Below are 25,714 nucleotides of genomic sequence, written 5' to 3' on the forward strand. Positions count from 1 at the left end.
CATAAAAAAGACACCTTTATCGTTCTCATCACTTAGGAAATTCCTAGGGTTTTTGGAGCCCTGTGCTTGGAAAGGGGATGAAGACCAAATATGTATTTCTTAATATAAATCACAATATTACAATTGACTTAAAAAATCAAGTTATAAACTTTTGTTACAGAGTCAAAGTGAGATTCCTAGTCATTTCAACTTGGCCAGATAAGAAACAATTTAAAAATCTTTAAATTTTTTTTTAATGTTTATTTATTTTTTGAGAGAGAGAGAGAGAGACAGAGTGCGAGCAGGGGAGGGACAGAGAGAGAGAGAGGGAGACACAGAATCCGAAGCAGGCTCCAGGCTCTGAGCTGTCAGCACAGAGCCAGACACGGGGCTCGAACCCACAAGCGGTGAGATCATGACCCAAGCTGAAGTCAGATGCTTAACTGACTGAGCCACCCAGGCACCCCACAATTTAAAAACCTTTAAAGATGTATTGAGAAAAACCAGGCATTAAAAAAAAATACAAAAAAACTTGTTTGTCATTACCCAAAAGATAGGGTAAAGGGCTTTAGGTAAAAATATTAAAAACCCCAAGCTGCACAGATAATGCAGATAGTTCTAGTTATCTAGTCCATGGACAAAAAAGCAAGCACTTACAGCATCAGCTCCAATATTTTATAAATTTCTTCTTACTGGAATTTTATATTCATTTCTTTTGGTTGGATGAGTAAACTAGATTTTGGCAGAGGTCCTAAGCTGGCTTTTACTCAGCCCTACCTTGCTCAGCCTCAGGAACAGATGAATTTCCAGCTGGTGGATCAACTGCTTTTGTCTCTTTGCCATGTTGTGGTTTAGGGTTTTCTGGGCATCTGAGGAGGTAACTGAAGTTGTGGTACCGACTCCGATATGGCTGCTGACCTTGGCTCTCATCTCCCTTTCGTTGCTGTCCTCACTAGGCTGTGTTTGGTGAAGAGGGGCCCTGAAGAATTATGGTCTATAGCTCTGATTCACATTCTGTCTCACTGGTCCACGTTGCTGTCCTGCACCCTGGTTGTCAGTATCCTCCATCACTTCCTGCACCAGAGCATTGGAATCGTCCGGTCAAGGCCCATGGAATCTACACATATAGTAAGGTGACACCCATGGCCTGAGGTAGGGGTGGTGCTTCTGGGCCTGGACTTCGGGAGCACTCACCCATCCCTTGTTCTTTTTCCTACTCTCACTGTTCTGGTGATTCTGGTAATGGCCAAGCATCTGTAAATGGTTACAGTCTGCTGTGTGTTTACTGACTTTGCGATGATGGAACTCTGCCAGGGCCCGTGACATTTGTTGCCTCGGTATTCTTTTCTCCTCAACGTCATCAAACTTCATAGTCTCTTCATCTCCTACACTGCAAAGGTGGATACATGTTGTATCACGTATCAGTACCTCATTCCTTTCTTATTACTGAATAATATTCCATTTTATGAACATACCGCATTTTGTTTAACCTTCTGTCAATTGATAGACATTTTAGTTGTTTTCACTTTTTGGATAGCATGAATGATGCTGCAATGAATATGTACAAATTTTTGTGTGGACATATGTTTTCAGTTCTCTTGGGTGTAGGAGTGGATCTGCTGGGTTATGATAGGTCTGTCTTTAACATTTTGAAGAGCTGCCTAATTATTTTCCAAAATGCCTGCATCATTTTATAGTCCTACCAATTATTATTGGGGGTTCTAATTTCTCCACATCCTTTGTGACACTTGTCATTTTCTGTCTCTTGACTATAGTCATCCTAGTGCATGTGAAGTGGTATCTTGTTGTGGCTTTGATTTGCATTTCCCCGAAGGATAATAATGTTGAAAAATTTTTCATGGGCTTATTGGCCATTTGTGTATCTTCTTTGGGAAAATGTCAGTTTCAATCCTTTGCCCATTCTCAGGTTGGTTATTTGTCTTTTTATTGTTGAGTTGTAAGAGTTCTTTACATATTCTAGATATAAGGTAGACCGTTTACATTTAATGTGATTATTGATGGGGTTTGGTTTAAATCTACCGTTTTTGCTATTTGTTTTCCAACCTAATTTTTCTTATGTTCTTTTTCTTTTTATCATTTAGATTAAGTGAGATTTTTTTTAATGGTTATTCATTTTTGAAAGACAGAGACAGAGAACAAGCAGGAGTGGGGTGGAGACAGAGGGGGACACAGAATCTGAAGCAGGCTCCAGGCTCTGAGTCGTCAGCACAGAGCCCAACACGGGGCTCGAACTCATGAACAGCAAGATCATGCCCTGAGCCGAAGTCAGATGCTTAACTGACTGAGCCACCCGGGTGCCCTGGATTAACTCAGTTTTTAAAAATATTTTATTTCATCTCTACTATTACATTATTAACTATACCACTTTATTTTACTGTTTCTCTAGCATTTAGAGAATACTCTTTAAAGCAGTATATTATAAAATAATATTATACCACTGCCTGTATAACATAAGAATCTTCCAAACTTCCATTTTCCTCCTCCCAGCCTTTTTTGTTATTATTTTTATATATTTTATTTCTGCGTATTATAAATTCCACCATGCATTATTGTTTTTCCTTTAGGTAGTCAAAAATCTTTTAAGGAGATTTAAAAACTAGCTGGTTCCAAACATCTTGATATTTTTGCCTTACATAAAGAGGTTATCTTATGTGGATAATCTGTACAGAGCCGGTTGTATTTTTTTGCTTTGACTTTTTTACTCAAGCAATAGAAAAGACAAATGAGGAGGTGTTGAGTCAGTTATTTCTGGAAACTAACTGAGTTCCAGACTGCATATTGGGTATTTTGGGAGCCCATGGATTGATACTAATTTATTTAGTATTCATGGGTGAGGTTCATTTGTCAGTGGACTTTGAATCTCTGATGTGTATTGCAATCATTAGTATGGTGGCTAGACAAACTGATGTCATACTAATTGCCAAAAGTTTGGCACTCTTCAACATTTGGAGGCTGCTGGTTTTATTGTCCACTTATTAAACTGCTAAATGAATGAGACTAATAACAAGAAATTCATTGAAATGGAAAACTTATAATAGTTCCCCTGAGTATTCATTGATGGCAAGTTCAATTATAGTCATCCAATGAGCACTTCAAAATCCTATGTCTGACAGATAAAAATCCCAAAGCTTTCAAGCCTGAAATCCACCCTGTGTAAAATTTTGTGCTATAGGATTTTCCATCCTGGGCTTCTGTAACAGGGTATAAGAGGACAACTGAATAACGAGGAGGTTTTGGAGTAGGTGGTAAGTGTTTAATGTTAGTGGAAAATCTATTTCAAACAAGCAAGATAAGACTATGAATTAATGTTACTGATTATACGTTGAGGAATATTGCTTTGGTCTTTTTTTTTTTTTAATTTTTTTTTTTAACGTTTATTTATTTTTGAGACAGAGAGAGACAGAGCATGAACAGGGGAGGGGCAGAGAGAGAGGGAGACACAGAATCAGAAGCAGGCTCCCGGCTCTGAGCCATCAGCCCAGAGCCCGACGCGGGGCTCGAACTCACGGACCGTGAGATCGTGACCTGAGCTGAAGTCGGACGCTTAACTGACTGAGCCACCCAGGCGCCCCTGCTTTGGTCTTTTAAAGAGAGTCAAAGTTTCATAAAGTAAGTGGGTTGATTGATTTGGTTTGATGACCCTGAGTTTTCCTATCCTCTATCTGCCTCACCTTTGTAAAGTAATAATGACTATTGTTGTTTAGGTAAGATAGATGTTGAGGGAGGGAGAGAGAATATAATAAGATCTTCAGGAGAAGTTTATCTCCTGGGAGTGATAAAGGAATAATGGCCTTCCTATATATGTAACCTTTCCTAAACCTAAACCACATGCTCATCTTTAAGACAATTGCAAGGGAGGTCATTGTATTAGTCAGGGTTGTCCAGAAAAACATAACTAATAGGATATCTATCTATCTACCTACCTACCTATTTATCTATTGATCAATTGATCTATCATCTATGATCAAACTAAATTGTATGTATATATATATATATATATATATATATATATATATATATATATATATATTGAGAGAGAGAGAGAGAGAGAGAGAGATAGAATGAGAGAGAGACAGAGACCGAGATTTATTTTAAGGAATTGGCTCATGAGATTGTGGGACCTGGCAAATCTGAAGTGTGCATGGCAGATCAGCAGGCTGGAAAATGGCAGGCGTCGGTCTTGCAGTCTTGAGTCTGGAAGCAGAATTCCTTTTTCTGGGGGTTTCAGTCTTTTCTTTAAAGGGTTTCCACTGATTGCATGAGGCACACCCAATTATGGAAGGTAATCTACTTAAAGTCTACTGATTTAAATGGTAACCACATTTGAAATACACCGTCTCAATAACATCTAGACCTGTATTTGATCATACAGTGGGTACCATGGTTTAGCCAAGTTGACATATAAAATTAACTATCGCAATAATTAAAGGGATCAAATTAGTACCTATGTTCCAGATAACGAAAATAAAGTCAAGTGACCTGTGTAAGTGTACCCAGGATTATGATAGATCAGTTTGTTAAAGGAGTGAAAAAAAAGAGCAGAATTCTAATTTTTAAAACTATTATTAGTTTTCTTTCTTTTTCTTTCTTTCTTTCTTTCTTTTTCTCTTTCTTTCTTTCTTTCTCTCTTTCTCTCTTTCTCTCTTTCTTTCTTTCTTTCTTTCTCTTAGGCTTCATGAGGAACACGGGGCTTGAATTCATGATCGTGACATCAAGAGTCACATACTCTACTGACTGAGCCAACCAGGCACCCCAGAATTCAAATTTTTAGATATATTATTTCACAAAATAGGTCTTTACTCAATAATGCTTGTTAGTTCAGCAGGACAACAATAGAACCTAAGACTAACTGGTTTTGACTTGACACAACTCCACAGAAACTTTTCTATTTTCTTTCTCCTGCCCCCCAGGTTTATTGAGGTGTAATTGACAGACAAGTAAAGATTACATACACTTGAAGTGACAATGTGATGATTTGATATATGTGTACATTGTGACATGAGTACCATGATCAAAACACTTATATTTTCCTGATAAAAAATTTTAAGCTTTAAATTCATATTAGCTTATATCTCATAAAGTATACAATTTATTTATATTAACAAAAAATAAGTACTTTCCTTCCATAAAACTGTTTGTTGAATGAAGGAATGGTTTTGAGTGGCAGATTTTGGAACCTGTTCAAATATAGTTCTAATGGTGCCCATGGTAGTTACTGATTAAAGTGGCAAGGTCAAGTAGGCTTAGTTCTACCATACTTGGTTAGAAGAAGGAAGAAGTATTGAAACGGACAAATGCAAAATTTACAGAGAAGGAAAGAGATTAAAAAAAAATCCAGAGACCAACATTAAAAGGGTGAGACCATTTAAACAGATAACCAGCTGCTAATGACCAAATCCGTTTGTTTTCTTTCTGTTTCATTTCAGAAGGGATTATGGAAGAAATGGAAGAAAGAACATTATAAGAGCCAGCCAAATCACCCCTGTGTAATTGGAGAGAATTGGTGAGTTTTACCACCTCTTTACTTGGTGTGGTATTTATACATCTAGTAGAAGGACTCTTAATTTATGAGAATTATTTTAATCTCTCTTCAGTCTCAGGACTCAGTATACTTTTTCATTGTGTTGCTTTCTACAAAGGCACCCTCAACGCCACAAATACATACACCCTCCCGGGTTCCTCAAAATGTCTAGGATTATGACTTGTCACCTTTTAGATTTTGCCACAGCACCTGTTCTTTCTAGTCATCAAAAAGCCATTGGGATTGAGAGTGATTTAGACCATCACTTCCCTCTGCCTAGCACAGTGCCTGCTAGGCATTCACAAATGTTTGTGGAATGAATGTTGAATATGATACAATCTTCCAAAGAAAGAATGAGTCTCTTCTACTGGCAGATGGTCATTCAGTCTTTGCTTGTTTGTGTAAGCAACAGAGTCCTCATTACCACCAGAGAAAGCCTGTCTTTCTGGTGCTCTGAAAGTCAGCATACATATTAGATTTGGGCTGTTCTGGAGAAGAAATGGAAGAGTACAGCTGAAGCATGAGAGCTCTGCTCCCCTTCGGCTTCCCAATCCAGTGCCACTCACTGGGACGTAACTCTGTGTACAGATTGTGTAAACCTGTAACCTATGGGGGAAGCGCTGTTGAGTGCTTTCTCTGTATGCAGAGAAGACACCATTTGGTTCTCCACCTTTAAAAACCTCAGAGCACCTTTTTTTCTCAGAGGTTTATTTCCTGTTTTGGTTGGCAACCAAGTAGATAAGATCATAATATACTATGAAGAATCAAATCTTAAAAAAAAATAAATACTATGATAAACTCCAAAGAACAAAATCTTAAAAATAAAAACTAAGTACAATGTACTAAAAGAGATTTAGGAGTTAATCTACCTCAGCTCTCTAGAGGCAACTGCCGAGTAGTGGAAAAATCTAAGGGCAGGAGACTTGGGACAGAATTCTGATTCTGCCATGCGAAGGTAGGGCGAGCCATAAAATATCTTTGAAACTTAACCATATTCCATTTTATTAGAGAAATAAAGCTGTCATACTTCAGTGTGTTCCAAGAGCTTCTACCTTGTCTCTTCTTTAGGGTTTAAGCCCCTGGCATTCAGTTGACACAGCCAAGGAGTTCCCTCCTACAAGATCCCTCTAAGCAAGATTTTGGCAGCTCGGGGGCAACTGGGTCACTCAGTCAGTTAAGTGTCTAACTTCGGTTCAGGTCATGATCTCACGGTTCATGAGTTTGAGCCATGCATTGGGCTCTGTGCTGACAGTGCAGAGCCTGGAGCCTGCTTCGGATTCTGTGTCTCCCTCTTTCTCTCTGCCCCTCCCTGCTCATGCTCTTTCTATCAAAAATAAATTAACATTAAAAAAAAAAAGATTTTGGTAGCTCAAGATCAAATCCATTTGAGGCTGAAATGGTGATGGTCTAGTAAGATGAAAACTCAGGTTCCTCTCAGTGAAAGGAGCCTTCTCTAAGCGTGTCTTTGCCAAGGTCTGAGCCTGCAGTCCTGAAATAGCAGTCAGGTGGAAACAGAGAGAAAAGACTTGGGGTGTCTCTGAAGAAATGGCAGAGATGACGAGGCTGAAATTAAGGAGTTAGGAGGTAAAGGATTCAACTCTGCTGCTCATCACGTTGGATCCCCAGCAAATCACTATACTCTTCAGAGCAGTGATTTCAAAAAGGGGCAAGTTGTTACTGTCTACTTTGTGAAGCTGCTATGGGCATTGCCCAGCCCTTGAGTGAAAGGTATGAGGAAAGAGCAAAGGGCAGAAAGGGACAGATTTTCAATGTCCTTTGGTCTTTCATGAAGAATCCCAGTGTACACAATACACATTAATGTACACACTATTGATGTCCAGTGGGGATTCTGATCCTTTTAGTTCAATTGTCCCTTTGTTGATAAGGTTTCTACTGACTTCTTTAAAAACCTGGGCAATGATTTTAATGCACAGATCAACTTCCCCCTAAATTTTGAGACTTTTCATGTTTATTATGTGCAATGTTGCTTTTTAAAAGTATTTTTTTGTCAATTGATTCAACAAGTATTTAGTGAGTTCCTCTTTTGTGCCAGATACTTTGCTATGTAGATACAAAAATGAATGAGATATTTCCCTCCCTTCAAGGGGTGCATAGTTGTAATTTCTTGTTCTTTAAAGACCACTTGATGTTTATTGGTTCAATCTCTTCTACATAGCATGACACAGTGGTTGAGAGTGTAGGCCTTGAAAGGTTCAAATCCCATTTCAACCAACTGCTAACCAAGTGACCATGAGTGAATTACTTAACCCTGCAAACATTACGGAAAGCAGTTTGGCAACACTATTTTGAGTCATAATCTTTAAGCTAGCAAATTCGTTTCTTTTTTTTTTTTTTTAAATTTTTTAACGTTTATTTATTTTTGAGACAGAGAGAGACACAGCATGAATGGGGGAGGGGCCGAGAGAGAGGGAGACACAGAATCGGAAGCAGGCTCCAGGCTCTGAGCCGTCAGCTCAGAGCCCGACGCGGGGCTCGAACTCGCGGACCGCGAGATCGTGACCTGAGCTGAAGTCGGATGCTTAACCGACTGAGCCACCCAGGCGCCCCTCGTTTCTTTTTTTAAAAACGTTTTTGTTAACATGTATTTATTTTTGAAAGATAGAGTGGGGGGAGGGCCAGAATGAGGGGAGATTTGGAGTAGGCTCCACACAGTGAACACAGAGCCCAACATGGGGCTTGAACTCACGAACTGTGAGATCATGACCTGAGCTAAAATCAAGAGTTGGCTGCTTAACCAACTAAGTTACCCATGTACCCCAGTAAGTTCATTTCTAATGATCAATTCCTAAAGGACTAAGTTAAAATATTGGAGAGGTTATAATCACTCAAAAGTATTTATTGAACTAATACTATGTCCTATGTAATTTTCCAGATACTTTGGATACTTCATTGAACAAAGCATACAAAAGTTCCTGCCCTCATGGAGTTGACATTCTAGGAGCAGGAGATGGACAATAAGAAACAATAGACTAATTAAGTAGATCAATCATATATGTTAGAAGGTGATCAATGCTTTCAAAAAATAAAAAAGTAGATCAGGGTAAATGGGATCAGGCATGCTGGGGATTCTAGGTGAGTTCCAGTTTTCTGTAGGGTCATCAGCATAAGCCTTAGTGAGAAGGTGATATTTGAGGAAAGGCATTAAGGGAATGGGAGAATTGACTATGGGATCTAGGGGAAGAGGTTCCCAGCTGAGGAAGCAACCAGTGCAAAGGCCATCAGGTGGGAATGTGCTCCAAGCGTTTGAGGAATAGCAAGGAGTCCATGTAATTGGAGCTGAGTGAATGAAGGGGAGGGTGGTAGTAGATAAGGTCAGAGAGGTATCATTTAGGTTTCTTTGTGGGTTTCCACACTTCTCTTTCTAATATCCCATCAAATCTCCATAATTCTAGGAAAGACTCCGTGACAAATCAGTGTTGGCATAAGAAAGAAGTACAACCATCATAACTTCCTGGTTGTGTGGAGGTTTTGGTCCAGGGCTTGTATAGAAGGGATGCCTGAAAACAATTATTCCCACCACTGTACTTCTTGTTAAAGGTTGCATGTACCCCTAAAAGGACCTGTTATCATGTCAGAGGAAGTAGACATTCTTCTCTAATTTTCTTTGGTGTTCACAGAATGTGGGCACTTTACTCCCACCTTATCTCTGTGATTAATTTCTCAACACTCCATTTATTAAGGAACTAGTCTTTTGATCTATTAGTAGACTAAACGATGAAAGCCCTGGGGACACCTGGATGGGTCAGTTGGTGGAGCATGTGGCTCTTGATGTCAGGGTCATGAGTTCAAGCCCCACCCACATTGGGCATGGAGCCCACTTAAAAAAAAAAGTAAATGATGAAAGCTTTGAATTAGAAATAAAAGTTTGCCTCAAGGCTTAAATCTTGATACATTCGACAGAAAAAAAAGCTCTTTTTTTTTTCCAAGAAATTTTCTTTTTAAAAAAGCCCACTACTAAGTCGATAAAAGACGCATTTAAAAACTAATTTTCATTTGACCTCAATAATTTGAATTCAGTATTTTCTACTTGACATCTTTAGTTTGCAAGCCGTGAGTCCTTTTTTCTACACTTGAAAGTCCCCATCTGCCAAATTATTCATGGATCAGTCCATCTGTGAGTTTACTGGATTATTCAGGGAATGAGTGAAATTTGGTGGGTTTATAGCAAATAAATCACTCATAACATCTCTGTGTGTACATTTCTTTCCTTCAGGTTTATTGGGCCATTACAATGTGCCTCACTTGTCCACATTGTTTCTTATGCTTCCTAAGCCCTCCAGACTTTTGCCCTCTTCCTTTTGGGAATGGGAAAAAGAGAAGAAAAGAGATATGACACAATAGACCAGCATGATGGTGGGCAAGGAGTGGGAAAGGCTTGAGAGGAGTAGAGAAAGACATATTGAGAAGGTTGAAGGAGGTTCTCTGCTTCTTTTCAGAAGGAGAAAAGAATGGAATCTTTAAAAATCAGGAGAGTGCTAAATCTCCTACTTCCAGTAGGCACTATATACTTTTTCTTTTCAGACAAAGTTAATTATTATTACTTATGACTATTATTTTTAATATACTTATTAGTTTTAATCACATATGTTTCTGTTTTTATGGACCCTTTAGGGAAGAGACTGCCTAGCATTTCTTGAGGGGCTCTGTCGTTTTGGAGCGTGGAAGTCTTAGTCTCATGGCTCAACGTAGTGTGGGCTGGGTTTTGGGATCTCATTCATTGTTGAGCACAAGTTTTGGGTATGTAGCAGTTAACAAGGCAGATCTAGTCCTTGCCCTCAAGAGGTTTATATTTGGAAAGGCAGACGATAAACAGAGATGTAAATAATTCAGGTGATTTCAGGTATTTATAAGTGCTACAAAGGAGATGCACTAGGAGACTGTGTAATTAGAAAGTGTTCTTTTAGGTATAAGCATCAGGAGAGCCTCCACGTGGGAGTGATATTTGAGATAATACCTTATTAATGAATAATAAGGGTGCCTGGCTGGCTCAGTCAGTGGAACATGTGACTCTTGATCTGGAGGTGGTGAGTTCAAGCCCCACATTGGATGTAAAGATTACTAAAAAATAAATAGATAAACAAACAAACAAACAAACTTAAAATGAGACAGAAAAAGTCATGACAAGGTCTGAGGGAAGAATGCTCCTTGGGTACAGATCCTGCTGGGGCATTCACTAAATAGTGTTTGATTGATCAGTGGCTCCTCACTTTCTTTCATCAACTTTTTTGTGGTCTTTGTTTTAGGTTGTGTAAACACATGACCTACATTTTCTCTGGTCTTTTTGGGATATTTTCTCACAGAGATTGGTAGGTATCAGTGAAAAGAATGGACTTTTTATATATACATTTTAAGTGCCAGGCAATATGTAGTAACACTTTTGTAACAGTTCTGTGAAATAGGTTCATAATTTGAGTTTGCACAAATGAGAAAACTGAAGCTCAGGGAGGCTAAGCAATTTTTCTAAAGAGACTTAATCCCAGAGTTAAAACCTCAACCCACCTCTTTTTATTTACTTAATTTTTTTTTTAAATTTATTTTTAATGTTTATTTATTTTTGAGACAGAGAGAGACAGAGCATGAGTGGGGGAGGGTCAGAGAGAGAGGGAGACACAGAATCTGCACAGGCTCCAGGCTCTGAGCTGTCAGCACAGAGCCAGACGCGGGGCTCGAATTCACAGACTGTGAGATCTTTGACCTGAGCCGAAGTCGGAAGCTCAACCGACTGAGCCACCCAGGTGCCCCTATTTACTTAATTTTTAAAAAATATTTTATTTTATTTATTTAAAAAAATTTTTTTACGTTTTATTTATTTTTGAGACAGAAAGAGACAGAGCATGAACGGGGGAGGGTCAGAGAGAGAGGAAGACACAGAATCTGAAACAGGCTCCAGGCTCTAAGCTGTCAGCACAGAGCCCGATGTGGGACTTGAACCCACAGGCTGTGAGATCATGACCCAAGCCGAAGTCGGACGCTCAACCTAGGCGCCACCTAGGCACCCCAGATTTTATTTTTAAGTAATCTCCACACCTAACATGGGGCTTGAATTCACAACCCTGAGATCAGGAGTCACAAGCTCTACCAATTGAGCCATCCAGGGGCCCCATTATCCCACCTTTAAAAAAAAAAAAAAAAAAAAAAAAAAGAGCAAAAACTCTTTTTCCCAGCACAGTGTAGATTACTCTGGTCTGAAAATGTAGCAGCTACCATCTGTTGCCCCTGGAAACAGACTAAGGCCATCAAGGGAATTATCCTGGCTTTGCGAATTTCAGCCAATCCCAAGATTCAGTGCCTCTCATTAGATTCTTCTAAAGCAAAATGTGCCTATGAGCTTCAATTTTTAACGACCATTTTCTGTGCTACAAAGCCCCTAATGAAGCTAGAGATTCTTTCCATCTCCTTGCTTCTCTTTTAGTCTTTTCAACAGGAGACCTGTATATTTGCTACATCTAATCATGTATAAGAGATGCACCTAGTTCCTATTTTATAGCTCAGAAAACTGAGGTTTAGGGAGGTGAAGGCCAAAGGTCATAGTTATTTGAATCCGTTGAATGTGCTGTTGTGACAAGCCTCTTTCCTCTTTTTCCTAGCGGAAAGCAGAACAGCTCTTGGTTCTCTGCTGCTAGGGCATTGCTGACCAGGAGTTTATGGGAAAGATCCTCCCCATTTTAAGAATACTGCCTTAGGGGCGCCTGGGTGGCTCAGTCGGTTAAGCGTCCGACTTCGGCTCAGGTCACGATCTCACGGTATGTGAGTTCGAGCCCCGCGTCGGGCTCTGTGCTGACTGCTCAGAGCCTGGAGCCTGTTTCGGATTCTGTGTCTCCCTCTCTCTCTGACCCTCCCCCATTCATGCTCTGTCTCTCTCTGTCTCTCTCTGTCTCAAAAATAAATAAACGTTAAAAAAAAAAAAAAATACTGCCTTAGAAGACACATAACCAGATTATCAACTCTTAGACGTGGAGAAGGAAAAATGTGCTCATGATCCCATGAAGTGAGCATTTTCATTTCCTTTCCTTTTTTCCCAGACACATGCTTTTACCACTTTGCTTTTTCAACAAAGTAATCCGTGCTTATTACACAAACCTAAACAGTTATAGAGTATAATATAAAAATTAATAAAATCTTACTATTCCTTTCAATTTGATACTTCCACAAGTAACTAATGTTAAAATAACTGTGTATTCTTCCACACCTATTTTCTATTCTTTTAAGAATAAATACATGCACACATAATTCATGAATATGTAAGTGTATGTGTGTGTGTGTGTGTGTATGTTTGAGCCTATGCGCACACACACACATCCCTTGATTCCCTCCTTCCTCTGTTCCTTTGTTTGCTCCTTCTTTCCTTTTTCTCTCCCTTCCTCCTTCTCTCCCTCCCTCCCTCCCCTCCTGGTTCATATTATATTCATAATGCACCCATTTTACTTAAAAATATATTGTTGACATACCTTGAAGTTAATAGTTTGTGATCTCGGTTATATGTTGGAAATGCCAAAGAGCTTTAAAAGTACTGACAGGTCCAACCCTTAAAAAGCCTGCGTTAATTGTCTCAGGTGAGGCCTGTGCAGCAAAATTCAAGCTCCACCCCCCTCCTCCCCCACCGCTCCACCCGCCTCAGGTGGTTCTAACTATGGCCATATCGACAACCACCGCTTTAAGTCAGTGTGTTCAATGCAACTCATTCTTTCTTTTTAATGGCTAGATAATATTCCAAATTGTGGCTGTACTAAAATTTATTTACTTATATCTCTGTTAATAAATATTCAATTTGTTTCCAGTTCCTTGTTTTGCTAAAAATGCTTCAATTAACATTTATCCTTAATTACTTATTCCCTTATTTCTATGAAATACAATCCTAGCAGTGGGCTTCTTGGTTAGAGGTATGGGCATTTAGAATTTTGATAGGTACTGGCAGGTCATTTTCCAAAAAGGTCTTGATAATATCTACTTCTTTTTTTTTTTTTTTTTTTTTTTATTTTATTTTTTAATATATGAAATTTACTGTCAAATTGGTTTCCATACAACACCCAGTGCTCATCCCAAAAGGTGCCCTCCTCAATACCCATCACCCACCCTGCCCTCCCTCCCACCCCCCAGCAACCCTCAGTTTGTTCTCAGTTTTTAACAGTCTCTAATGCTTTGGCTCTCTCCCACTCTAACCTCTTTTTTTTTTTTTTTTTCCTTCCCCTCCCCCATGGGTTTCTGTTATGTTTCTCAGGATCCACATAAGAGTGAAACCATATGGTATCTGTCTTTCTCTGTATGGCTTATTTCACTTAGCATCACACTCTCCAGTTCCATCCATGTTGCTACAAAAGGCCATATTTCATTTTTTCTCATTGCCACGTAGTATTCCATTGTGTATATAAACCACAATTTCTTTATCCATTCATCAGTTGATGGACATTTAGGCTCTTTCCATAATTTGGCTATTGTTGAGAGTGCCGCTATAAACATTGGGGTACAGGTGCCCCTATGCATCAGTACTCCTGTATCCCTTGGATAAATTCCTAGCAGTGCTATTGCTGGGTCATAGGGTAGGTCTATTTTTAATTTTCTGAGGAACCTCCACACTGCTTTCCAGAGCGGCTGCACCAATTTGCATTCCCACCAACAGTGCAAGAGGGTTCCTGTTTCTCCACATCCTCTCCAGCATCTATAGTCTCCTGATTTCTTCATTTTGGCCACTCTGACTGGCGTGAGGTGGTATCTGAGTGTGGTTTTGATTTGTATTTCCCTGATAAGGAGCGACGTTGAACATCTTTTCATGTGCCTGTTGGCCATCCGGATGTCTTCTTTAGAGAAGTGTCTATTCATGTTTTCTGCCCATTTCTTCACTGGGTTATTTGTTTTTCGGGTGTGGAGTTTGATGAGCTCTTTATAGATTTTGGATACTAGCCCTTTGTCCGATGTGTCATTTGCAAATATCTTTTCCCATTCCGTTGGTTGCCTTTTAGTTTTGTTGGTTGTTTCCTTTGCTGTGCAGAAGCTTTTTATCTTCATAAGGTCCCAGTAATTCACTTTTGCTTTTAATTCCCTTGCCTTTGGGGATGTGCCGAGTAAGAGATTGCTACGGCTGAGGTCAGAGAGGTCTTTTCCTGCTTTCTCCTCTAAGGTTTTGATGGTTTCCTGTCTCACATTCAGGTCCTTTATCCATTTTGAGTTTATTTTTGTGAATGGTGTGAGAAAGTGGTCTAGTTTCAACCTTCTGCATGTTGCTGTCCAGTTCTCCCAGCACCATTTGTGAAAGAGACTGTCTTTGTTCCATTGGATGTTCTTTCCTGCTTTGTCAAAGATGAGTTGGCCATACGTTTGTGGGTCTAGTTCTGGGGTTTCTATTCTATTCCATTGGTCTATGTGTCTGTTTTTATGCCAATACCATGCTGTCTTGATGATGACAGCTTTGTAGTAGAGGCTAAAGTCTGGGATTGTGATGCCTCCTGCTTTGGTCTTCTTCTTCAAAATTACTTTGGCTATTCGGGGCCTTTTGTGGTTCCATATGAATTTTAGGATTGCTTGTTCTAGTTTCGAGAAGAATGCTGGTGCAATTTTGGATAATATCTACTTCTAATAGCAGTCTATAGCGTACTCAGCTTCTTATTCCTTTGCCAATCTGAAGAGAGACAGAAAACATTTTTTTAACTCACTGCTGAAGTTGAGTATTTTCTTATTCATACTTATTTGTCATTTGCATTTCTCTTTCTGTGATGTGCCCTTTCATACTTTTTGCCCATATTTAATTGTCATTTGTTCTTTCTTGTCATATTTTAAGAGTTCTTTAAATAATAGGAATATTATCCTTTTTTGGTCATATATGTTACAATATTTTCTTCTAATCTACTCTTTGAATTTTGATAATTTATATGGCACTAGTATATTTTAGCAAAAAAAATATTTTTAAGTAGGCTTCACACCCAGTGTGGAGCCCAACACAGGGCTTGAACTCATGATCCTGAGATTAAGACCTGAACTGAGATCAAGAGTTGGATGCTTAACCGACTGAGATACCCAGGTGCCCTGTGACCTGACACTCACATGAGAGAACACACACACACACACACACACACACACACACTGAAGCAAGGGAGAGGAAGGGAGGGAGGGAGAGAGAATCTTAAACAGGCTCCCTGCCCGGCAGGGAGCCCAACTTGGGGTTTGATCTCATGACTGTTAGATCATGACCTGAACCAAAATCAAGAGGCGGACGCTTAACCGACTGAGCCACCCAAGCTGTATATATTTTAAACTGTTGAGAATGCATAAACAAATTTTCTCATGTCTTATTCTTCATAGTATTTCAAAATTTTTCATATTGGCAATCTGTTGTTACTACCATTCTTAATGGCTGCATGTAATTCTATTCAACTTCCACTCTATTCATTTAAGCTTCAAAAAAAATCCAGTGACTGTTATTTTAAATAATGCTGTAATTAATACTTTCTTGCATTTAGCTTTTTTGACAGTTTGGATGCTTAGGAGACTCCTACAAGTGAAGTAGTTGGATCAAGAATATAAATATTTTTTATGGTTGTGGTAATTATTTCCTAAACTCTGTTACAGTTTTTGACTGGCCAATCAACATAGAAAATTAGGGGCAAAATAGCTTTAGTATTTATACAACAATATCTCCTAGAGGACAAATCATATTACAGAATTAAAAAAATTAAGTTTCTTAAGTCATTTTTTAGCTTTATGGTGAAGGAAGAATTGTATTTTTTTCCAGGTTATCTAAGAAGGTAGGTTCAGTTCAAATAAAAGTGTTTTTTTCGAACACCTGCTGTGTGCAAGAAGCTGTACCAAGTGCCGCAAAGGATAATTCTTATGTAGTTATTGCTTTTTAAGAAAATTTCAATTTAATGGGGGAACAGAAACAAATGTATTATTTTCTTTTTTTTTTACAGTTCAGTACCATGAAATAGGTATGAAAGAGAAGAGATAGGATTTGGTTGTATCAGCAAAGTTTTCTTAAAGGAGGAGGTAGCATGGCCGAAGCGTAGTAACCTGCTTGCCTGGAGAGATGAATACATAGGGGGATAAAGGAGGATCCCAGACTGGAAAAATAAATAGGTTGCAGACTGTTGCAGGCTTTGCATGTACATTTTAATTTGATAGGAAGGGGGAAATGGTGAATGATTTTAGTTGGGAGTCGTATTTTGGAAGATTAATTTGGCATTATCTGTGGATTAGACTGAAATGGAAAAAGCCAGCTAACTACTGGCTAAGCATTTTGGGCAACTTGCTTATTCCTGTAAGGTTCATTTATCTCATCTGCAAGCCAGAAACAATAATGCTTATGCCATGGTGCAGTTGTGATTAAATAGAATGGTGTATATAAAGTGCCTGGAATGACTCCTGATATATCATGGGTATATTGTAACAATTGCTTTTAAGTTGGTCTTATATTTTATATGGCTTGATAATAAATAAAGAACTCATATGGGAATGCAGTCACTTCAATTAATTCTACTTGTATACTATTAAAGCTAAATTAGCTTTCATGTCTTTTTTTTTCCCTTGCAAGGTCCTTTTGAAACTCATTGGATGGATGCTCTAAATCAAACAAGAGTGACTGAATTTGTCTTCTTGGGACTCACTGATAAGTGGGTGCTGGAGATACTATTTTTTCTGGCATTCTCCGTCACATATGTATTAACCCTTTTGGGAAACACTCTCATTGTAGTTACTATAGTCTTTACTCCACGCCTCCATACCCCCATGTATTTCTTCCTGAGCAATCTGTCCTTTATTGACATCTGCCACTCATCTGTCACTGTGCCCAAGATGCTAGAGGGCTTGCTTTTAGAGATAAAGACTATTTCCTTTGATAATTGCATTGCACAGCTCTTCTTCCTACATCTGTTTGCTTGTGCTGAGATCTTTCTGCTGACCATTATGGCTTATGATCGTTATGTAGCCATCTGTGCTCCATTGCACTATTCTAATGTGATGAACATGAGGGTCTGTGTACAGCTTGTCTTTGCTCTCTGGTTGGGGGCTACTGTTCACTCTCTGGTGCAGACCTTCTTGACCATTCGTCTACCTTACTGTGGCCCCAAAATTATTGATAGCTACTTCTGTGATGTGCCCCCTGTCATCAAGCTGGCTTGCACAGATACATACCTCACGGGAATGCTAATTGTGTCTAATAGTGGAACCATCTCCCTCACCTGTTTCCTGGCTTTGGTCACCTCTTACACGGTCATCCTGGTTTCTCTTAGAAAACAGTCAGCTGAAGGGCGCCGGAAAGCCCTGTCTACCTGCTCAGCCCACTTCATGGTGGTTGCCTTCTTTTTTGGACCATGTATCTTCATCTACACTCGGCCAGACACTAGCTTCTCCATTGACAAGGTGGTATCTGTCTTCTACACGGTGGTCACTCCTTTGCTGAATCCTCTCATTTACACCTTGAGAAATGAGGAGGTAAAAAGTGCCATGAAGCATCTCAGACAGAGAGGTTTTTTCATGAAGTCAGGTACATGATGGGTTTGGAATTACAAATATGATTATGGCCATATCTTTAACAGTAAAAGTAAAGAACAAAATTAATAGGTAAAATGGCATGTTGGGGTGTCTAGGTGGCTCAATCAGTTAAGCATTGGACTCTTGGTTTCGGCTCAGATTATGATCTCACAGTCGTGGGTTGAGCCCCACATTGGGCTCTGCTCTGGCAGTGCAGAGCCTGATTGGGATTTTCTCTCTCTACCTCTGTCTCTGCCCCCCCCCCCCCCAATAAATAAATAAACAAACAGCAACAACAACAAAAAAGAAAGTGTCAAAGTTTTATAATGATAGCTTTAAAAAATAAATAAAATGGCACAGAGAAGGGCAGACTTCTGTATTAAAGAGAAGGATTTATTAACTATTACTTATATAAAGGAAAAGATGATGGTGAAACAAATAAGGAAAAAGAATCTGGAAAAGTTCCAAGAAGGCTTCTGATTTCACTAGTAAAAGAACACAAGTTGGGGCATGGATTCAGTTTCAGGAACAAGTACAGTTGTGAGAGAACACATTTTCTTGATTTGTGGATTCTGTGGGCTATTGCCTCTGGGAAGCAATATATATCACACCTATGTTTTATAAATTATAGTGGTTTCAAGCTTGCTTTCAGATTTATTTTCAGTGTGTTTATTTAAGCCTTCACTGATTTATATTGAATTGAGTTACTTTGAAAGTGATTCTCTCATTATTCCTGGATCTATTTTGTATTTTTCATAGGACTTTTATTTGATGAAATCAAGGTGGAAATGTATAAAAAACTTATTTTAAAATAAGCTTTCTTGAGGTAAAATTTAATTACATAAAATGCATGCATTTTCAATGTACAGTTTGAGAAATTTTCACAAAGGTATATATATATATACACCCATGTAACCATCTTTCCAAACAAGATGTAGAACATTTCCATCACCTCAGAAAGTTTCCGCAGTCCCTTCCCAGCCAATCCTTCTATCCCCATCCAAGCACCCAAAGATCTGATTTTTGTCACTATAAATTAGATTTGTCTTTCTTAGAGCTTCATATAAATTGAATCATACAGTATGAACTTTTTCTGTGCCTGACTTCTTTTGCTCCGCATGCTGTTTCTGAGATTAACCTATGTTTTTGTGGGTGTTAGTAGCTTATGTTTTATTATTGTTGAGTAATACCTTATGGTATACCATACTTTGTTTATTCATTCACTTATTGATGGACATTTGGATGTTGTCTGTTTCTGACAATTGTGAATAAAGTAGATATAAATGTTTAGTTGCGAGTTACTTTGGCCTCATGTCTTCGTTTCTCTTGGGTAAATACCTAGGAGTAGAGTTATTGGATCATATAGTAAGTGTATGTTTAACTTGTAAGAAACTACAACGCTGTTTTCCACAGCTGTTGTATGATCTTTTAAAAGTATTTTAGGGGCCATCTGGGTGACTCAGTCGGTTAAGTGAACGACTCTTGATTTCAGCTCAGGTCATGATCTCATGGTTGTGAGATGAGCCCCACTTTGGACTCTGTGCTGAGTGTGGAGCCTGCTTAGGATTCTCTCTCTCTCTCTCTCTCTCTCTCTGCCCCTCCCCCTGCTCATGTATGTGCATACATACTCTCAAAATAAGTAAACTTAAAAAAATAAAAATATTTTTAGTATTTATGTATTTATGTATTATTTATTTATTTTTAATTTTTAAATTTTATTTATTTTGTTTTTATTTTTAAAAATTTGTAATGTTTTTATTTATTTTTGAGACAGAGGGAGACAGAGCATGAGCAGGGGAGGGGCAGAGAGAGAGGGAGACACAGAATCTGAAGCAGGCTCCAGGCTCTGAGCTGTCAGCACAAAGTCCGACGTGGGGCTTGAACTCACAGACTGTGAGATCATGACCTGAGCTGAAGTGGGATGCTTAACCGACTGAACCACCCAGGCACCCCTATTTTTAATTTTTTTAATGTGTATTTACTTTTTGAGAGAGAGAGAGAGAGAGAGAGACAGACAGACAGATAGAGCATGAGCGGGGGAAGGACAGAGAGAGAAGGAGACACAGAATCTGAAGAAGGCTCCAGGATCCAAGCTGTCAGCACAGAGCCTGACATGGGGCTTGAACTCCCCAAATGTGAGATCATGACCTGAGCCAAAGTTAGACGCCCAACTGAGCCACCCAGACACCTCTTTATTTATGTATTTTTAAGTAAACACTACCCCCACTATGGGGCTTGAACTCATGACCCGAGATCAAGAGTCTCATGCTCCACTGACTGTACCAGCCAGGTGCCCCCAAAGTGGTTGTATGAATTTTCTAATTTTTATTTTTTTAATTAAAAAAATTTTTTTTGAGTCAGGGGAGGGGCAGAGAGAGATGGAGGGAGAGAATCTCAAGCAGGCTCTATGCTCAGAGAGGAGCCCCATATGGAGCTTGATCTCAAAATGTGAGATCATGACCTGAGCCAAAATCCAGAGTCAGATGCTTAACAAACTGAACCACCCAGGCGCCCCCAAAGTGATTGTATCATTTGATACTCTCATCAGAAGTATACGAGTTTAACATCCAACAAATTGGTATTGTCAATATTTAATTTTAGGCATTCTCGTGAGTGTGTGGTTTACTTGTCATTTCCCTAATGACTGATGATGCTGAGAACCTTTCAGTTTGCTTATTATCCTTTAATATATCTTTGTTGTGATGTGTCTCTTCAGATATTTGATCATTTATTATTTTTTTGTCTTCTTGTCACTGTGTTTTAAGAGTATACAACAGTATTTTGTATATAGTCTGGATATAAGACCTTTGTTGCATTTGTCCTGGCAATATTTTTTCTCACTCCGTGGCTTGCTGTTTTATTTTCTAAATGATATATTTTGAAGAGCAGAAGTTTACATTTTGATTAAGTTCTTATTTATCAATTTTTTACTTTTAAGATTGATGCCTTTTGTGTCCTAAGAAATCTTCACCTACTCCAAAGTCTCAAAGATTTTCTCCTGTTTTCTTTTAGAAATTTTATAGTTCAGCTTTAAATTTTAGGTTTGTGGTCCATTGTAAGTTTACTTTGATATATCATGCAAGATAAGGGTTGAGATTTGTTTTCCCACCTACCTAGTTGATACAGTACGTTTAAAAAGACTTGTTTTCCCATTGTGTTACCTTTTTAAGTCAGTTGAGCCTTGAGAGGACATAAAAGTATTCTTTTCACCTCTTCACTATCATCTGTCACCATTCTCTGCCTTAGAGTCTAAACTATAACCCCATTGGTCTATCATTTCTTGGACCACGCCAGAGTTTTTTCCAACATATGCCTTTACACCTTCCATTTCTTCTGCCTAGAATGTTCATCACTCTCTTTTTTTCATGCTTGGCTTTTTTTCATCTTTCAGATCTTAGCTTCAATGTCATTTTGTCAAAGAGGCCCTTAGCACATAATAGGTGCTTGGTAAATATTTTTTTTAACTTGTTTTACTTTTTATTTTTTTTGAATTTACATCCAAGTTAGTTAGCATATAGTGCAACAATGATTTCAGGAATAGATTCCTTAATGCCCCTTACCCATGTAGCCCATCCCCCCTCCCATAACCCCTCGTGTAACCCTCAGTTTGTTCTCCATATTTATGAGTCTCTTCTGTTTTGCCCCCTTCCCTGTTTTTGTATTATTTTTGTTTCCCTTACCTTACGTTCATCTGTTTTGTCCCTTAAAGTCCTCATATGAGTGAAGTCATATGATTTTTGTCTTTCTCTGGCTGACTAATTTCACTTAGCATAATACTCTCTAGTTCCAGCCACGTAGTTGCAAATGGCAAGATTTCATTCTTTTTGATTGCCGAGTAATACTCCATTGTATATATACACCACATCTTTATCCATTCATCCATCGATGGACATTTGGGCTCTTTCCATACTTTGGCTATTGTTGATAGTGCTGCTATAAACATGGGGGTGCATGTGTCCCTTCGAAACAGCACACCTGTATCCCATGGATAAATGCCTAGTAGTGCAATTGCTGGGTCGTAGGGTAGTTCTATTTTTAGTTTTTTGAGGAACTTCCATCCTGTTTTCCAGAGTGGCTGCACCAGCTTGCATTTCCTGGTGCTTGGTAAATATTTATCAATTGAATAAATAATAAGATATCCCCATTCAATTGCTCTGATGGCAGATTTTTCCTGAGCACCTGAGGATATCAATAACTTCAATGGCTCAATCTTTCTACATCACTAAGTCATAAGCAAACTCACTTTGCCTGATTCACTAGTGTTTGCCAAGCTATTTAGGCAAGCTTCTGAGTGAATGGTGTGGTCAAGTGCTACTCAGCAATCTGAAGGTTTGTTTAAACTTTGTTTATCACCCTAAGACAAAAGCAGGAAAAGTGGCATGGTGTAATGAAAATAGCATGAGTTCATGTTGATACACTTGACTTACCATTCTGCTTCCATCATTTCCTAGCTGGGTAACCTAGGGCATGCTGTCTGCTCCCTTTGAGCTTTAGTTTCATCATTGTAAACAGGCATAACACCTACCTCATAAGTTGTTCTGATAATGGAGTAAATGCAGAGTGCCTAGAACAATTTCCAGGATATGGAAGATATTAAAAATCCTAACTACTGCTATGGTTGTCAGATATTGGGCCAGAAGACAATTTCATAAGACATCTAGCCTGATGAACGTTAGGTACCTTATTCTTTGCAAGGCATTTCTTTGATTAGGAACACCAGGCATGTTAAGAGCTTAGACATTGAAGGGCGTCTGGGAGGCTCAGTTGGTTAAGCATCTGACTCTTGGTTTTCGCTCAGGTCATGATCTCACGGTTCGTGTGTTTGAGCCCCATGCCGGGCTCTGTGCTCACAGTGCAGAGCCTGCTTGGTATTCTCTCTTTCCCTCTCTCTCTCTGTCCCTCCTCTGCTCAATCTCTCTCAAAATAAATAAATAAACTTAAAAAAATAGTTATTTTTTCCCTCTCCCCTCCAACCTTCCCATTAACTTGTTCAAGGCATTTTTCATGTCTTCATTCCTAAGAGTATAGATGATGGGGTTCAGCAAGGGGGTGACAGCGGTGAAAAACACAGCCACCACCTTGTCCTCAGGGAGGCTGGTGGATGGGCGGGAATAGATGAAGATGCAGTGGCCCAGGAATAATGTGACCACGGTGAGGTGGGCTGCACAGGTGGATAAGGCCTTCCGCCTGCCTTCGGACAGCTGCTGCCGCAGGCTCACCAGGATGACTGCGTAGGACACCACGAGGACCACGAAACAGACCACAGAGATCAGCCCACTGTTGGAGATGATGAGGATTTCAATGATGTGGGTATCCGTGCAGGCCAATTTGATCACCTGAGGTACGTCGCAGAAGAAGTTGTCGATCTCATCGGGACCACAGTAGGGCAGCTTGATGGTGAGGGAGGTCAGTGCGATGGAGTGGATGGTTCCCCCTGTCCAGAGGGCCACAGCAAGAAGCACACATACTTTCCAGTTCATAACTGTCATGTACTGCAGGGGTTTGCAAATGGCCACATACCGATCATAGGCCATGATGGTGAGGAGAAAGATCTCTGTGCAGGCAAAGAGGTGCAGGAAAAACATCTGAGTGACACAGGCATCAAAGGAGACGAGCTTCTCTTCTGACCATGTATCTATCAGCATCTTGGGGACTGTGACAGTGGAGTGGCAGACATCGATAAAAGACAGGTTGCTGAGGAAGAAATACATAGGGGTATGGAGCCGGCGGTCATAGGTAATCGTTATGACAATGAGGATGTTCCCAATCAGTGTCAGGACATAGAAAGTGAGGAACATGGCAAACACAGCCATCTGCACCTTCTGATTTACAGATAAGCCTCTAAGTCGTATATATGTGATGGAAGAGGTTTGATTGAGTAGGCCGGCCTCTTCCATTCTCTTTGTTGGACACCCTGTCAAGAATTAGGAAAAAAAAATAACACTTAGCATCTGCATCAATCATTTGGTCACTTAATTTCTTCTGTGTTTGACTTTTTCCTCCGTCAGTATCTTATTTTAAAATCCCTATTCAGCACCTTAAATCATGCTGGACACATAGTAGGTGCTACACACACGTTTTGGAATAATAGTGTGTAGAATCATGATTCACCAAGAGATATAAAACAACCTTGGAGAGGGGAGGGCTTATGTTTAGTTATAAATCTTTACAGGAGAAAAAATTAAGATTTTTCTACCCCAAGAGAATAACTTGCTCAAACTCATACAAATCCTGACTTTGAGCAGTTTTCTTTATTGCCCGTTGCCTGCATTTTTCACTCCCGCAAACTACTTGCTCCTCTGTTGGCTTCTGCCGTGATGCCCTGGGACTGTAATGGGAATGATCTGGTTTTCAGAAGGCAGAGGCTTTTCACCAAGCTGATGGACAACCAGCAATATGGCAATTTCTTTAGGGGAGGCTGGATAAAACCCAGGAAACCTTGGAGAATCTGGAGAGAGTGATGGAGGCTTGCTTTTGCTCCACCCCTCAGATGAGGGCAGACTTGCTCATTCTTCAGCTGCAGATCAAGGTCCGGGACCAATAGCCTCACCGTCCTCACTAGATTATCCTCAGCTCTTCTTAAAGTTCAATTCTGTTGTCTGACCCACAAGTAAAACATGGTTCTTTTATTTTCTTTTAAATTAGTTTCCCTTTGACCCAGGCTTCACTATTTAAAAAAATTTAGGACGGCACCTGGGTAGCTCAGTAGGCTGAGCATCCGACTTTGGCTCAGGTCATGATCTCACAGTTCGTGGGTTTGAGCCCCGCGTTGGGCTCTGTGCTGACAGCTGGGAGCCTGGGCCTACTTTGGATTCTGTGTCTCCCTCTCTCTGTACCCCTCCCCTGCTTGTGCTCTGTCTCTCTCTCTCTCAAAAATAAACATTAGAATTTTTAAAAATGTAATCATCCTATGCTTATCACAAAAAGTGCTCTCCTTCATCCCCATCACCTATTTCGCCATTCCCCCTGCCCCCCTGCCCCACAATAACCATCAGTTTGTTCTCCATAGTTAAGAGTCTGTTTCTTGGTTGGTCTCTCCCCCCTCTCTCTTCTTCCCCACTTTGGTCCTTTGTTTTGTTTCTTAAATTCCACATATGAGTGAAATTATATGGTAATTGTCTGTCTCTGACTTTTCACTTAGCTTTATAATCTCCAGCTCTACCAATGTTGTTGCAAATGGCACAATTCCATTCTTTTTCGTGGCTGAATAACAGTCCACTGTGTATATATACCACATCTCCTTTATCCATTCATCAATCGATGGACACTTTTTCTTTTTTTTTTCATTTTTCAGGTAGAGAAAATGAGGCACAGAGAGGTAAAGCAACTGGCCCAAGTTCACAGAGAACTGTAGTAAGAGCTGTGCCTGGAGCTCAGGCTCTCTCTGCCCCTACTCTGACCTGACTCATTTATGTGATAATTAGGGTGCTAAGTGGAATGTGTCTTGGTGACCTGCCTCTTCCTCTCCTTGGTGCCCTAGGGCAGCTTGGTTGGGCATCTGTGGGGAGTCTCTCTTCTCTCCCTTGTCTTCATGCTGCTGCCTCCATGCATGGCCTGCCAAGGGTGCCCACCCACGCAAGCCGCCCTCATGGTTCCTTAGGCCCTGTAATCCTGTGCTACCTTATTCCTATCACTGATCACTGCTGGTGCTTTACCTCATTCCTCAAGGCCAGGCTCTCTGCCAGACAAATAAATCAACTCCACATTGCTTAT

At 39.7% G+C, this 25,714-nt stretch overlaps 2 protein-coding genes and 1 pseudogene across 2 annotated transcripts; 1 reads left to right on the plus strand and 2 right to left on the minus strand.

Moving 5' to 3' along the window:
- Positions 1-742: 742 nt before the first annotated feature.
- Positions 743-8,293, minus strand: LOC132676082 (Y-box-binding protein 1 pseudogene; annotated as a pseudogene).
- An 8,790-nt stretch (positions 8,294-17,083) lies between these two features.
- On the plus strand, positions 17,084-18,048 carry OR4E2 (olfactory receptor family 4 subfamily E member 2). Its single transcript, XM_060617400.2, has one exon. It carries the CDS (start codon positions 17,084-17,086, stop codon positions 18,020-18,022), a length of 939 nt encoding a protein of 312 aa, XP_060473383.1. The 3' UTR covers positions 18,023-18,048.
- A 4,902-nt stretch (positions 18,049-22,950) lies between these two features.
- OR4E1 (olfactory receptor family 4 subfamily E member 1) lies at positions 22,951-23,898 on the minus strand. Its single transcript, XM_060617399.2, has one exon. It carries the CDS (start codon positions 23,896-23,898, stop codon positions 22,951-22,953), a length of 948 nt encoding a protein of 315 aa, XP_060473382.1.
- Positions 23,899-25,714: the final 1,816 nt, after the last annotated feature.

The sequence above is a fragment of the Panthera onca genome, chromosome B3, assembly GCF_046562875.1.
Source record: "Panthera onca isolate mPanOnc1 chromosome B3, mPanOnc1 haplotype 2, whole genome shotgun sequence".
Lineage (NCBI taxonomy): Eukaryota > Metazoa > Chordata > Mammalia > Carnivora > Felidae > Panthera > Panthera onca.

Coding starts and splice junctions, on each gene's coding strand:
- OR4E2 (XM_060617400.2), top strand. CDS start 17,084: ATGGATGCTCTAAATCAAACAAGAGTGACTGAATTTGTCTTCTTGGGA.
- OR4E1 (XM_060617399.2), bottom strand. CDS start 23,898: ATGGAAGAGGCCGGCCTACTCAATCAAACCTCTTCCATCACATATATA.